The 16,572-nt window shown below is 42.1% G+C and overlaps 1 protein-coding gene across 5 annotated transcripts in view; it reads right to left on the reverse strand.

Annotated features, from left to right (window-relative positions):
* The window catches only part of iqsec1b (IQ motif and Sec7 domain ArfGEF 1b), a 404,551-nt gene that overhangs the window by 145,846 nt on the left and 242,133 nt on the right, over positions 1 to 16,572 (reverse strand). Inside the window, exon 1 of one of the 5 annotated variants that reach the window (XM_052017344.1) lies at positions 6,230 to 6,341. The exons of the other annotated variants lie outside the window; for them this stretch is intronic. Coding sequence (XP_051873304.1) covers positions 6,230 to 6,276 — 47 coding nt within the window. The 5' untranslated portion in view covers positions 6,277 to 6,341. Of the gene's footprint in view, positions 1 to 6,229; positions 6,342 to 16,572 lie in introns of those variants that run through there. 5 annotated transcript variants of the gene reach the window in all.

Raw genomic sequence — 16,572 nt, forward strand, 5'->3', positions numbered from 1 at the left:
ACAAGTTTTATTGTTGTAGATTAACTATTAAATCAAAATAATGAAAAAATACCACAGAGGTTTAAGTCCATTAGAAATGCCAAGTAAAATGATTTGATTAAGTATTCATCAAATGCTCAAGTTTAAACATTCAACCAAAAGGGATTTACTGTGGTTCTTCCTAAATTCCTGTCCTGAACAGGACTTTTTCCATTATTCATATAAGTATATCCTGCACATTTAATCCAAACTTTCATTTCCTTACTTCTACCTTTATTTTTAAATTCGGCTCAATTTTTAAAACTTCCATTCAAAATTGATGCTTGTATAAAGCAACTATCAAAGACCAAGGAATAATATGATAATACAGAGTATACACCCTTAATAAAATCCTCCTCGTGACAAATCTGATGCCCATAAATTCTTATTAACCTACACTTTCAAACATAACATTATTATTAAAAATGTGTGCGAAAAGCATTCAAATTGGATGCCCATGTCCCAACCAAATAGACATATACCTTTCATATCACATGTCATGACCCCAAATTCCATGTCATGCCTTTGAATAACCAAGAGGAGACCAAGTGGTTCCCCAAAGACAAAGGGCCATTCTGATATCGCAACTGGTGTTTTTTTTAAATGTAGATATTTTATCATGTTAAAAATGACATTGCATTAAAAAGTCTGAACTTCACAACAGTATTTTTTTAAAAATCCCTTTAGTTTTTTTTCCCTTGGAGGTGTTTTAACATGAATGAGTGTGGCTTTATGGACGCCAGGTGCCATCTGAAACCTTGAGGGCAGCATCGTTTTACATGCTTCAGATTTGACAAAAGATCCTGGAACAATTTTTTTTAATATGGTTTTTATTATAAGGGTTAGATTTTATAAGGTTCTTTAAGTTGTTTTATAAGTTTTTAATCGGGAATAGTAGGGGCTGGATGGCGCAGGCACGTGACATCGGCAGGTAAGGCGTGGGCAGTTTAAAAAGCAAACCACCATATCCAGCAGGCAGTGTCAGAGCAGGCAGTGGAGTGGAGGGAGCAGAGTGGTCGGGCTTTGGCGAAAAGGGGCAAGGCAGGTGAGTAGCTGGTAGGTAGGTAAAGGTAAGGTTTACCTGTTATCTGTTATAAATTTTTAAGTAGAAAAACTAGGGGGAAGAAAGAATTAGTTCAGATGGAGGATATGGTGGTGTGCTGCAGCAGCTTGATGTGGGAGCTAGTAGACCTTGCTGCGGTCCACGATGGCCACATCTTGCAGTAAGTGCTTGAGGCTGGAGGAACTTCAGCTCACAATCAATGAGCTGGAGTTGCAGCTTCAAACACTGTGCAGCATCAGAGAGGGGGAGAGTTTTGTAGATACTGTACATAAGGAGATGGTCACCCCCCTTAGAGCAGGTACTACTGGAGTCCAGGAAGTACATAGAATGGTGACTGTTGGGGGAGGGAAAAGGAAAAAGAAAACAAACAGGCAGATAGAGCAGAGGACCCCAGAGGCTGTTCCCCTCAGTAACAGGCTTTCCACTTTGGAGGCTGTTGAGGGAGATGACCTGCTGGGGCCGAGCAGCAGTAGCCAGGTCTATGGCACTGGGACCAGTCCTGCTGCTCAGAAGGGAAGGGAGGAGAAGAGGAACGCAGGAGTGATAGGGGACTCGATAGTCAGGGAAACAGATAGGAGGTTCTGTGGCAGTGAGCATGAATCCCGGATGGTATGTTGCCTCCCAGGTGCTAGGGTCCGGGATGTCACTGATCGGGTCCACAGGATTCTAGAGCGGGAGGGAGAACAGCCAGAAGTCATGGTTCATGTTGGTACCAACGACATAGGTGGGAAGAGGGATGAGGTCCTGAAAAGTGAGTTTAGCGAGCTAGGCAGAAGGCTGAAGAATAGGACCTTGAGGGTAGCGATCTCAGGATTGCTGCCAGTGCCACGTGATAGTGAAGGTAGGAATAGGAGAAGATGGCAAATAAATGCGTGGCTGAGAAGTTGGTGCAGGAGGGAGGGTTTTAGATTTTTGGATCATTGGGATCTCTTCTGGGGAAGGTGGGACCTGTACAGAGAGGACGGGTTACACCCGAACCTGAGGGGGGCCAATATCCTTGCAGCCAGGTTTGCTAGGGTGGTTCAGGAGGGTTTAAACTAGATTGTGAGGGGGAAGGGAACCGGAGGAGTAGGTCAGAGGAAGAAGGTGATGGGGGAAAGTCAGATCTGAAAGGTGGAGAGGCTTTGAGGAAGGAGAAGCAGAGTACAGTCTATAATAGTAGTAAGGTGGGCGGGCTAAGGTGCATTAATGCGAGAAGCATCAGGAATAAGGGAGATGAGCTGAGAGCTTGGATAAGTACCTGGGACTATGACATTGTGGCTATTACAGAGATATGGCTGACATCAGGGCAGGAATGGATGTTGAATATTCCTAGTTTTCAGTGTTTTAAAAGGGATGGGGGGGGGGGGGAGAAGAGGAGGAGGGGTGGCGGTACTGGTCAGGGATACTGTTACAGCTGCAGAAAGGGTAGATAATGTAGAAGGATCCTCTCTAGAGTCAGAAACAAGAAAGGGGCAGTTACCCTCCTGGGAGTATTCTATAGGCCCCCCGGTACCAATAGGGATACTGAGGAGCAGATTGGGAGGCAGTTTTTGGAAAGGTGCAAAAATAACAGGGTTATTGTAATGGGAAACTTCAACTTTCCAAATATTGATTGGCACCTACTTAGTGCCAAGGGTTTAGATGGGGCAGAGTTTGTTAAGTGTGTCCAAGATGGATTCCTGACACAGTATGTTGACAGGCTGACTAGAGGGAATGCCATATTAGATCTAGTTTTAGGTAATGAACCGGGACAGGTGACAGATCTATCGGTGGGTGAGCATTTGGGGGACAGTGACCATTGTTCCATAACCTTCAGAATTATCATGGATAGGGATAGGAGCAAAGAGGACAGGAAGATATTTAATTGGGGAAAGGCGAATTATAAGGCTATAAGGCGAGAACTTGGGAGTGTAAACTGGGATGACATTCTTGAAGGGAAATGTACTATGGAGATGTGGTCGATGTTCAGGGATCTTTTGCAGGATGTTAGGGATAAATTTGTCCTGGTGAGGCAGAGAAGGAATGGCAGGGTGAAGGAACCGTGGGTGACGAGAGAGGTGGAACAACTCGTTAGGAAGAAGGCGGCAGCATACATAAGGTGTAAGCAGCAAGGATCGGACAGGGCTCGTGAGGAATATAGGGTAGCAAGGAAGGAACTTGAGAAAGGGCTGAGGAAAGCGAGAAGGGGACATAAAAAGGCTTTGGCGAGTAGGGTTAAGGAGAATCCCAAGGCTTTTTTCTCATACGTAAAGAGCAGAAGGATGGCTAGGGTAAAAGTAGGTCCGATTAAAAACAAAGGTGGGAGGGTGTACCTGAAAGCTGTGGAAGTGGGTGAGGTTCTCAATGAATACTTCTCTTCAGTATTCACCAAGGAGAGGGGTCTTGATGATGCTGAGGACAGTGTTGGTGCGGGTAATGTTCCAGAGTATGTAGATATCAAGAAAGAGGACGTGTTGGAGCTATTAGAAAATATTAGGACAGATAAGTCCCCGGGGCCTGATGGAATATTCCCCAGGCTGCTTCGTGAGGCAAGGGAGGAGATTGCTGAACCGTTGGTTAGGATCTTTGAGTCCTCATCGTCCATGGGAATGGTACCGGAGGATTGGAGGGTGGCGGATATTGTCCCCTTATTCAAAAAAGGTAGTAGGGATAGTCCAGGGAATTACAGGCCGGTGAGCCTTACGTCTGTGGTGGGTAAGCTGTTAGAAAGGATTCTAAGAGATAGGATCTATGAGCATTTAGAGAATCATGGACTGATTAGGGACAGCCAGCACGGCTTTGTGAAGGGAAGATCTTGCCTCACAAGCCTGATAGGGTTCTTTGAAGAAGTGACCAAGAAGATTGATGATGGTAGTGCAGTGGATGTGGTCTACATGGATTTTAGTAAGGCGTTTGACAAGGTTCCACATGGTAGGCTTCTTCAGAAGGTCGGAGGCCAAGGGATCCAGGGAAGCTTGGCCGTGTAGATTCAGAATTGGCTTGTCTGTAGAAAGCAGAGGGTTGTGGTGGAGGGAGTGCATTCAGATTGGAGCGCTAGTGGTGTCCCACAGGGATCGGTTCTGGGACCTCTACTTTTCATGATATTTATTAACAACTTAGATGAGGGGGTGGAAGGCTGGATTAGCAAGTTTGCAGATGACACAAAAGATTGGTGGTGTTGTGGATAGTGTGGAGGGCTGTCAAAGCTTGCAGAGGCATATTGATAGGATGCAGAGCTGGGCTGACAAGTGGCAGATGGAGTTCAATCCAGAGAAGTGTGAGGTGGTACACTTTGGAAGGACAAACTCCAAAGTGGAGTACAAGGTAAATGGCAGGATTCTGGGCAGTGTGGAGGAGCAGAGGGATCTGGGGGTTCATATCCACAGATCACTGAAAGTCGCCTCACAGGCAGATAGGGTAGTTAAGAAAGCTTATGGGATGTTAGTTTTCATAAGTCAGGGGATCGAGCTTAAGAGCCACGAAGTGATGATGCAGCTTTACAAAACTCTGGTTAGGCCACACTTAGAGTACTGTGTTCAGTTCTGGTCGCCTCATTATAGGAAGGATGTGGAGGCGTTGGAAAGGGTGCAGAGGAGATTTACCAGGATGCTGCCTGGATTACAGAGTATGGATTATGAGGAGAGAATAAAGGAGCTAGGGCTGTTCTCGTTGGAGAGGAGGAGGATGAGGGGAGACATGATAGAGGTATACAAGATATTGAGAGGAATAGGTAGAGTGGACAGCCAGCACCTCTTTCCCAGGGCACCAATGCTCAAAACAAGAGGGCGTGGCTTTAAGGTAATGGGTGGGAAGTACAAGGGAGATGTCAGAGGGAGGTTTTTCACCCAGAGAGTGGTTGGTGCATGGAATGCGCTGCCTGGGGTGGTGGTGGAGGCTGATACATTAGACAAGTTCAAGAGATTGTCAGATAGGCATATGGAGGAATTTAAGATAGAAGGATATGTGGGAGGAAGGGGTTAGATAGTCTTAGGTGTGGTTTGAAGGGCGGCACAATATGGTGGGCCGAAGGGCCTGTATTGTGCTGTATTGTTCTATGGTTCAATTTTATTAAATTGCCAAGAGCATCAAAGCAGAGCCTATCCCTAGATTCCAGGATCTTTATTTTGTAGATTTTGTATTTTGACCAGGTCAGCTCACAGAAGCCAATTATATTGAGCCTAGTGATGCACATAGAGATTAGTGAGCTTAGCTCAAACCAGAAATCATTGAAATAGCAAGTCAGATGTTATTAATAACAGGGTTAGATCCTGCTGGAATGGGCCCACTGCCTGCAATTGAGCCCCTACCCAACCTATGCATAAACATATCTAATCTGGATGCAGAGGACCTACTTTGCTGGTCCAAAATGTCCCAGACTCAAATTGCCTGATTTGGGTGAAGTTTTCAGATTTTCAGTTTGCAAAAATCAACAAACTACAGACACTGGCAATTGGAAATAAAACAGAAAATGCTTGAAAATTTGACATGCTGAGTATTCTCAACATTTTCTTTTTTTCAGCCTTTAAAGTTTTCACAGCTAGCAGAAGTTTGTCCCCGCCTTTGTGAGTTCTCAAAGCTACAAGGGTTTTAAATATATTACTGTCTATGAAATTCAGTAAGTTTTACTTCACTGTTCATAGTCATTAAAAATTGTTAAAATAAAATTGGCTAACAATTAAAACACAAATAATTAACAGTGTTAAAGTTAAAGATGTTTTTTCCTCCACATCACTACAATCCCCATTGAAATCAATGGAGCTGTTGATTCTATGCCGAGTCTAAGTAGCACAGGATCCATGAGCTGAATCACTAGTGTAAATGCTGGGCAACCTTAGGAAGTTCGGGACTTCTGTCTTTGACTATATAAGTTTTGTACTCTCTGGCATCAAAACTCATAAATATCTGCTGTCCTATTTAGCACCACTATCATTTACAAGTAAAATCTGGCACCAACAGTGCATCTTTACCTAGGTATAAATATCATAAGCAGCTGCTTTAAAAGCATTTCAATCAAAACTCAAGAATTTAATGTTTGAATGTCACTGTTTATACTATGTCTGCCTTATGTTTTAGACTATCAGCCTATTTTGAGAGAGAAAATAAAACCTTCGAAAGTCTTCAAATTCTTGAAGATGATATACACACAACTCTGCCACAACAAATAAATGAACTTAAAGCACATCTTACCTGATCGTCCGCACAGAGATACAGTATTTCCACATCAGATTCCACATGTTTTTAAAATTGCCAGTTTGGTCATTTTATTTCTAAAGATCATGGAGTTTTACAGTTGCAGCAGAGTAAAAGGGAGCTTTCAAGACCAAGCAAATTATTTCCTGGTGCAACCAGCAGGCAGTAAATGACTCACAGGCATGAAACAATTTCCATCCCAACTTATTTAAGGAAAATGTGCATGTCCTGAAGCCTCAAGAGAACATTGTTAACATTTTTCCAAGATTTTGTTTTTCACTGTACTTGCAACATTGATGTGTTTTCCTGATAAATATTTTGTTGATTGTTGAAAGAAAAAGAGTAACTGAAAACGTATGATGCTCACAATTACCAAGTAAGGTAAAAGTCCAAACAAGCCTATGTGATTTGACAGTCGAGTTCAGCACTGGATAAGATTGGTTGGGCCTCTGAATATTACTTACCAGAAGACAGAAAGCAATCAACAACACACCCCAAATCATCTGGTAGGGACTGTTTAAACTCTCAGCTGTCTGCTAAGTTTTTTTAAACTTGTCTAGTATAATAAAACATTTCATATGGAGTTAGTGATGAATAGATCTGTGTCTCTCCCCCATAAAACATTTGGCAAGGAACTATAAATTGTGGTTTTAGAAACTGTTTATTTCAGTGAAGTCACCACTTGAAGATTACAAATTCAGAGCTCCAGAAATTAAAACTTTTCTAGTAGAATTTTAATATCTAATTAAATAGCTAAATCTGGAAACATTTTGTTCAGCTATTCTTTGAGGGAAGCTTAGTTAATAATACTGCAAAACAAGGACTGGATTAGGCAAAATTCTTCAGAACTAAGGATTTTCAAAGCACATTCTTCAGAAGGCCTAAAGGAGTTCACAAAATTTCCTAAGTAAAACAGGAAATATTTATTCTTTCAATTACAGTGTTAAGTTCCTGATAAATCTAAAACTACTTCGAGCTTATTAAGGTTCAACATAGAACAGTACAGCACAGGAACAGGTCCTTTGGCCCATGATGTCTGTGGTGACTATAATGCCAATCCAAACTAATCCCATCTGCCTATATCCCATCATTCCCTGCCCGCTCATGTGGCTATCTAAATGCCTCTTAAATGTTACTATTGTATCTATTTCCACCACTTCCCCTGGCACCACTTTTCAGGCACCTACCACTCTCTGTGTACAAAAAACCTTGCCTCATAAATCTCCTTTAAACTTTCCTCCTCTTACCTTAAAGCTATGCCCTCTAGTATTTGACATTTCCATCCTGGAAAAAAGACACCATCTATCCTATCTAGGCCTCTTATAATTTTATTATTCTATCAGATCTACCCTGAGTTTACGACACTCCAGAGAAGACAATTCAACTTTGTCCAACCTCTCCCTATAGCTAATACTCTATAATCCAGGCAAAATCCTGGATTCTAGTGTAATCTACACCCACTCAAAAGCCTGCACATCCCTCCTGCAATATGGCGACCAGAAGTGCACACAATATTCCAAATGTGGCCGAACCAAAGTTTTATACAGCTGCAGCACGATCTCCTATTATACTCAGCACCCTGACCAATGAAGGGCATGTATGCCATACACTTTCTTTACCACCCTATCTACTTGTGTTGCCACTTTCAGGCTGCTATGGACTTGCACCCTAAGATCCCTCTGTACACCTGTGCTCCTGAAGGTCCTGCCATTTCCTGTGTGCTTACCTCCCAAAGTGCAACACCTCACACTTGTCTGAATTAAACTTTCTCTGTCCACATTTCTAACTGATCTATATCCCACTTAATCTTCTGGAAACCTTCATCACTATCCATAACTCCACCAATTTTTGTGTTGCCTGCAAACTTCCTAATCAGCCCACCTATATTTTCATCCAAATCATTTATATACATCACAAAGAAAGGTTGCAGTACTGATCCTTACAGAACCATCACATGTCACAGCCTCCCGTCAGAATAGCACACCGCCACCACTACCCCTCTGTTTCTATGGTCAAGCAATTTTGAATCCGATCCACCAAGTTTCCATGGATCTCATGCGCCTTAATCTTCTGGATCAGCCTACCATTTTCAATAGCTTTACTAAACTCCATGTGTACAACATCCACTGCCTTTCCCTCATCAATTATCTTTGTCGCCTCCTCAAAAAACTCAATCAAGTTTAGATGCAACCTCCCCCTGCACAAAGCCAAGTTGACTATCTTGAACATGCCTATGCTTTTCCAGCTACGAGTACACCTTATCCCTTAGAATCTTCTCCAATAATTTCCCTAATCCCATCTGCCTATATTCTACCATTCCCTGCCTGTACATATGCCTCTTAAATGTTGCCATTGTATTTGCTTCTATCACTTCCCAATGATGCAAGGGCTCACCGGCCTATAATTTCCTGGTTTGTCTCTATTGCCCTTCTTTAACAGAGGAACAATACTGGCTCTTCTCCAGTCCTCTGGGACCTCACCTGTGACCAAAGAGGATACAAAGATCTCTGTCAAGGTCCTTGCAATCTCCTCTCTTAATAACCTGGGCTAGATTTCATGCCCCAGGGACGCATCTACCATAATGTTCAAGAACCCCAACACCACCACCTTAATATCAACATGCCCTCAAATATCTGCATGCCCCTTCCTGATCTCACTATCCTCCATGGCCCTCTCCTTGGTTAATACTGATGCGAAGTACCGCACCCAATTTTCTGGTTCCAGACACGTTATGTTAATTTTGAAACAAAATTAAGTTATTCTTACCATTACTTAAACTAAGTGCGTATCAATGCAAATGATTGAAATATGGCAGCTGTTATTTGTATTTTAACTTAAGGAATCAAGAGCTCAACCATTTTAAGGAGCCAGAGAACATGACAGCATTTTGAATACTTACTTTCTAACTGTCTTCACTAAACATGCCAATATCTCCATAAAGGAGGTGATAGTGGAAAAGTTAATTTAGGATAAAAACAGATGAAGGAAAGATAAATGTGTGATCAGCCTTCTTAAAGTACTTTAAAATTACCCTTTGCAGCTGCACAATGCAACAATCCTATCCAGTCTGGGAAAAACAGCTTTTCATCCAGACATTTTGCTCTCTGGTCCTCAGCCAATTTCATAACCGCAGCCATTGCTTTTTTAATTCCATGTGATTTTTCCAAGTTTACCATGTGGTACTTCATCAAATACCTTTTAAAAGTATTTTAGCATTTTAGAAGGATGACATGGATAGGATAGGTTGAGGGAGCTACGGCTTTTCTCTTTGGAGAGGAGGAGGATGACAGGTGACTTGATAGAGGTGTACAAGATGATAAGAGGCATAGATCGAGTGGACAGTCAGAGACTTTTTCCCAGGGCGACAATGGCTAACACAAAGGGACATAATTTTAAAGTGATTGGAGGAAGATATAAGGGGGATGTCTGAGGTAAGTTTTTTGTCCCCCACAGAGGGTGGTGGGTGCGTGGAACGCACTGCCAGCAGAGGTTGTGGGGGCAGATACATTAGGGACATTTAAGAGACTCTTAGATAGACACATGAGTGATAGTAAAATGGAGGGCTATGTGGGAGGGAAGGGTTAGATAAATCTTAGAGCAGGATAAAATGTCGGCACAACATTGTGGGCCAAAGGGCCTGTACTGTACTGTAATGTTCTATGTTCCACAAGTCCATGCACCAAACATTAGTCACATTACTCTCATGAACCTTCTGCAAGGTCTCAAAGAATTCAATCAAATAAGGAAGTCATGCTAATCTTTACGAAATACTAGCCAGGCCATAGAGTACTGTGATGTGACCTGGGCGTCATGGTTTATGATTTCAAGAGATTATATGAAGTGCAGAAGAGATTCATTAAATAATACCAGATTTGAATGACTGTTCACTTTTTGTAAGTGAAAAGAAACTGACGCTGTTCTCCTTGGAGCAAAGAGGATTATTTCAGAGGTGTTCAGAATTAAACACCTGGAAAGCATCTGGCAAGCTCAGAGCAGGTACACTGCCGAGGCTCTGGCCCAGAATGCTCCAATGGTCTTTGACAGAGGGCAAAGCTCTGCTTCCAGCTGTGCTCCTGCCAAAGCCTATGAAACTCTGTTTACAGTTTTCTAATGTCTCTACTATTTAGAGAAATTTAAAAATCTTAAAATTGCTGTAAATAATTGAAAGCAAAAATAAATAAACAATGACACACTAAAGAACTATTTAGACACATTAAAACAAATCTTTAAAAAAATACATTAACTTACCCTTTTCCCTCTTACCTAGAGGTCAAAAGTCCCTCTTCAATAAAATGGGGACTCCAATCCTATGTCAGATCTAATCTGTGTGGAAATTGGAAGGTGGGGTAGGGGGGAATTCTTGGATGTAATGGTATTAGATTCTATCTGAGGTCCTGTGAAGGTTTACAGAGGCAGATGTACTAACATCCATAATTCAGCATGTTTCAAGCTTTGGGCTCTGCATAGGTCCTGACATAAGGTGGCCTGGCTAAACGCTGATGTTCCCTTTGGAAGTGCTGGCCACAGCCGGTGTGATTTAGCCCAATGATGTTCTGCCAGTGACAACGGATGATGTAGAGTTCTAAAGCACTGAAACACAGGAGGCTAAGGATGACCTGATGGAGGTATTTAAATAATAACAAGAGGTGTAGATAGGCTAGACAGTCAGTAACACTTTCCCTTGTGGGGAAACAAGAGGGCTTAGGTTTAAGATGAGGAGGAAGAAGTTTTAAAGGGGGTCTGAGGGAATGATTTGTTTTGTTTACAGAGAGATGCTGATATCTGGAACTTGCTGCCAGAAGAGGTGGTGGAGTCAGATACAATCATTACATTCAAGAGACGTTTTTCCCCCAGAATCAAAATCAGATTTATTATCCCTGACAATATGACATGAAATTTCTTTTTGTGGCAGCAGGTACAGTGCAAAGACATAAAAATCTATAAATTACAAAAATAAATACATAGTGCAAAAAAAGGAATAATGAGGTCGTGTTCATGGATTGTTCAGAAATCTGATGGCGGAGGGGAAGAAGCTGATCCTGAATCACTGAGTTTGGTCTTCAGGCTCCTGTACCTCCTCCCCAATGGTAGTAACGAGAAGAGAGCATGTCCTGGATGGTGAAGGTCCTTAATGATGGATGCTGCCTTCTTGAGGCATTGCCTCTTGCAGATGCCTGATGGTGGGGAGGGTGGTACCAGTGATGGAGCTGGCTTAGTCTACAACCCTCTGCAGCCTCTTGCGATCCTGTGTATTGGAGGTTCCATACTAGGCTGTGATGCAACCGGTCAGAATGCTCTCCACCGTACATCTATAGAAATTTGTAAGAATCTTTGGTGGCATACCAAATCTCCTCAGACTCCTAAGGAAGTAGAGCAGCTGGAGTGACCAATTCGTGATTGTATCAATCTGTTGGGCCCAAGACAGATCCTCTGAGATGTTGATGCCGAGGAACTTGAAGTTGCTCACCCTTTCCACCGCTGACCCCTCAATGAGGACTGGTGTGTGTTCTCCCAACTTCCCCTTCCTGAATTCCACAATCAGTTCCTTGGTCTTGCTGACATTGAGTATGAGGTTGTTGTTGCGACACCACTCAACCAGCCAATCTCACTCCTGTAAGCCTCATTGCCATATGAGTTTCTCCCAACAACAGTGGTGTTTTTGGCTAATTCATAGATGGTGTTTGAGCTGTGCTTAGCCACACAGTCATGAGCATAGAGAGAGTACAGCAGCGGGCTAAGCACGCATCCTTGAGGTGCGCCTTAAACATGAACTTAAAAGGACTAGAAGGATGCAGGTCAAAAATGAGCAAATGGGATTGGTGTAGATGGCAAAAATGTCAGCATAGACATGGTGGCTGAAGGGCCTGTTCCAGTGGCATACAACTCTATTAAATTGCTAAATTGGTTTATTATTGTCACATGTACCCAGGTACAGTGAAAAGCTTTGTTTTCCATGCCATCCATACAGATCATTTCATCACATCAGTATACTGAGGTGGTACAAGGGAAATGAAATAACAGATTGCAGAATATAGTGTTACAGTTACAGAGAAAGTACAGTGCAGGCAGACAATAAGCTGCAAGGACAATGACGAGGTTGACTGTGAGGTCGATTATGAGGTCAAGAGCCATCTTATCATACTAGGGGACCATTAAATAGTCTTATAACAGTGGGATAGAAGCTGTCATTGAGCCTGGTAATACATGCTTTCAGGCTTTTGTATCTTCTGCCTTATGGGAGGGGGGAGAAGATAGAATGTGCAGGATGGGTAGGGTCTTTGATTATGTTGGGTGCTTTACCATGGCAGTGATAAGTGTAGACAGAGGCTATGGAGGGGAGGCTAGTTTACATGATATGCTGAACTGCGTCCACAACTCTGTGGTTTCTTGCAGTCCCGGGCAGACCAGTTGCCATACCAAGCCATGATGCATCCAGATAGGATGTTTTCTGTGATGAATCTATAAAAATTGGTGAGGTTCGATGGGGACAATCCGAATTCTTTTAGACTCCCTGAGGAAGTAGAGGCACTGGTGCACTTAAACATGGCGAAAGGAAAGCTGTGCTTCATAAGAACAATATGAAACAAAAATTAACACCATACTGCAAAAGAACAAGAAAACTTAGCTGATGGTGTTCATAAACTGTCTTAAAGGAAGAAGAGAGGTAGCAAGGTGAAGAAATTGAGAAAAAAATTCTGGGAACTTAAAGCTTTAGCATCTGCAAAGCATCAACAGTGTGGAGCAGAAGACCAGAATTAGAGTTGCACAGAAATCTCAAAAGATTGTTGGCGTAGAAGATAATTGTTTGAAGCAGTGACAGACATATATTGGAGGAATTTTAAAAGTAGACCGAGTCTTGAGAACTCAAGACTTCACTCAATGGACATCTGCATAGTTTCAACGAGGCTAGAAGCAGTTGAATGCGATTCCATATTGATTAGGATATGTCAAGAAGGTATTGGAATAGTCAAGTCCAGAAGTAACAAAAAGGCGGGGATGAGCTAAGCCAAGGCACATTGAGCTTACAAAAGCAGCTTTGGCGATGTTGAGAGGTTAATCACGGGATCAAGTATGACACCAAGGGAATGTGGGGTGGGAGTGGTATGAGAAGTGGGAAAGAGAGAACAGAAGAAAGAAAAAAGAGATGAGATGGGATTGTCATAGCAAGCAAGCCTTCATTCACATGCCCCAGTGCAGGTGTTTGGGATGGGACTTGGCAGTCCATTTTATAACTGCATGATGATGGCTGCTGTCTGCTAATATGGAGGTAAATGGGCATCAATGTGGAGGAGTGGAGGGGTCTGCTGAGTGATCCAAGGACTCTGACTGAGGTGTATTGCTTGTAATGAGAGGTGGACCAGGAATGGATCCAGAGGTCTGGAGGAAGTTGGCTTTGTATCATATGGTGGAGGAATAGTGGCTCAGTTTAAATGAGGGCAGGAATACTGCAGCTTTTTCATTTTTTTGTTAAATATACCCTTACTCCTGGGTGATTAACAAGGCAACTTTGGTGATGATACAGTGGTGGGATTGGATACAAATTCGTTCTCCACCTCAAAAATGGATACAACCCCAAGTGTCGCCCTGCCAACTACCTGGGAAGATCAAGCATTATACGTGGATCAATAGTTTCTGGAAGCCCTGTCACTGCTCAACACATAATCAATGAGCAGCACATTGATTATCTGGAGATCTCCAGAGGCCTAGCCTACCAAATTCAGTTGGAGGTTTACAGGACAGTGAGTGGCATTGAAATCGAAAACTACTGGTGAGTCTCAGGCAGATGTCCTAACAATCTGGCATAAGATTACATCCTCAGAAATACTCTTACATTGATTGTTTGGGACAGGAGTTGTCTGCCCAAGAAGTGTAAAGGAAAAATCCTTTCCATGACAGGACTCATCATAAATTACACAAGTGCAATAAAGAACCTATTGATGAGATTTATTGGCAGTTAATAAGAATATTCTTGAGTTAAAAATCAGTATTAAAAGTTGGTTATTTTTATCCTAAACTGTAGCAAAAGAAGCCAAAGTTGAAAGTCCAGATGGGTCTAGATTCATACAATACATCCAAAGGTATCTTTTAAATTGACCAAAAGTCTGTAATCAACAAAGAAAGGTATACTTTTAGATACAGATCCTCATTTTATAATAATATGAGAAAAATTACGACACTTTATTGTTAAAAATCAATTTTATTTGGGCATCTCAGTCAGGAGAGAAGTGCAAATTAAAATCATAATCTTTCATCTTGTAAATAAACGGCACTAAATGCCACAAATACAATGAACTGAATTTCAAACATAAACATGCAACTCAAAATGAATAAAGTTAAAATAAGCTATATTTCCCCTTTAAAGTGATATTGAGAGAAATGCTATTATTTTCAGCAGACACAATGCAACATTCATTTGATGTCAGCCTGTCTACCTGTCATTGCCCACTGTGTTCTTGAACGGATTTGCCTTTTCATGCAGACTTCAAAATGAGTCAGAATAAATGGCATACAAAATTTTGGGAAACTTTCATTTGCAACTCAGACTGTAGTAAATCTGTCACAATAATGGCAAAAATCCATTTTAAAAATAGTTGCCAACTGGAGATAAGTCGTATAAATGCATTTTAGAATGCATTGAGCCATGGGACGGCATTTAAAATGTCACCGACATGAAATCTAAAATAATCTCTGAATTAGCCTCGCTGCTCCAAAACAGTTAATAAAAAAATACAATTATAATAAAACTACGCAGACCACCTGGCCATCAACCAAGGGACTGGATTAGGATATGACAAAGACACATTCACCTAGTTGACCTTGCAAAGTCCTCAGAAACATCTGGGGACTAGTGCTTCAACTGAACTTGCCAAAGCAACTGCCTGACAGGGCCATACTCACAGAATCATTGATTTCAAGCAACATCCAAGTTATTGCATCTTGGGCTAGAGATGGTGATACAGTGTTATTTATGTGGGAGGGAGTGGCCCAAGGAACTCTCAACACTAATTCCATGAGCATCAAAATAGCATCAGTCAAGCAAAGGCAAAGACACTGCTGATTACCACCTATTGGATTCCTCCATTAAATGGTAATAATTAAAAACAGAAACTACCTAGCATTGATCTTGCAATGAATTCAGACACAGCAAATTGTTCTCATCCCAGTTCAACTTTGCATTGTTGTCCTCATGACATCTGCAGACAAGCGTTTCAACTGGGAGAGGTGTCCTGCAGACTAGCCAAACAACAGCCTCACACAGTCTATACTCACTTGAAACATACTTTACAATGTATTAGATTCCTCCATTAATATCCTTACCTCTACCACCATCCCATCAGTAGGACACACTAAACAGAGGCAGTGGAATACAGGTGGAAGGGAGTAGCCCTGGGAATCCTTAACATTGACTCGTTACCTTCACGATTAACCATAAGGTCTCATAGAATCATGGGAAAGAAAACCTTCCTGAAGCACTGAAAAAAGCAAGGGCTCAGGAGGTACTCTGGATGGGAGACTTCAATGCCCACCATCAAGAGTAACTCAGAAACACCACCAGTGACTAAGCTAGGCAAGTCCAGATTGTGGCAGGTAAAGAGCCAACCAATACAAGGAATAAACCTATTTGACCTCATTTTCACTCATCTACCTGTAGCAGGTGCAATATCCACAAAGCATTGCTATGTGACCACCAAACAGTTCTTCAATCATAGAAGGTACAGCAACAGAAACAGGCCCTTTCGGCCACCTCATCTATGCCGACCGTGATGCTTACTACACTAATCCCCTTTTGCCTGCATTAGGCCCTTTATCCTTCTATGATTTCCCTATCCAAGTACCCTCCCCAAACACCTTTTAAACATTGTAATGGATATTCTGCCTCCCACCCACTTCCTCTGGCAGCTGCTTCCAGATATTCACTCACCCTTGTATGGAAAAACTTAGCCTTAGCGCTCCTCTCTCACCTTAAAGGCCTGTCCCTTCTAGTTCTAGACGCCCCTGCTCTGGGGAAAAGACTCCGACTGTCATATCATATTTTAAAAATCTCTACAAGGTCAACCCTCAGCCTCCAAAATTCTTAGGAGAATAAATCCGGCCTATCCAATCTCTCGTTATAACTACAGCCATCCATATGGCAACCTCAAGGGAATCTCTTCTGCATCTCTCTCTTTTCATTCTAATACATTCTTCCTATAATATGGTGACCGGAATTTTTACATAATATTCTAAGTGCAGTCTAACCAATGTGGAAGATAAAGTCCAATCTTGACACAAAGAGCACCCTCAGCACTACCATGGTGCTCAGTGGGATAAATTCAGAAAAGGCTTTGACAGCTCACAGC

The sequence above is a fragment of the Pristis pectinata genome, chromosome 6 (assembly GCF_009764475.1).
Source record: "Pristis pectinata isolate sPriPec2 chromosome 6, sPriPec2.1.pri, whole genome shotgun sequence".
NCBI lineage: Eukaryota > Metazoa > Chordata > Chondrichthyes > Rhinopristiformes > Pristidae > Pristis > Pristis pectinata.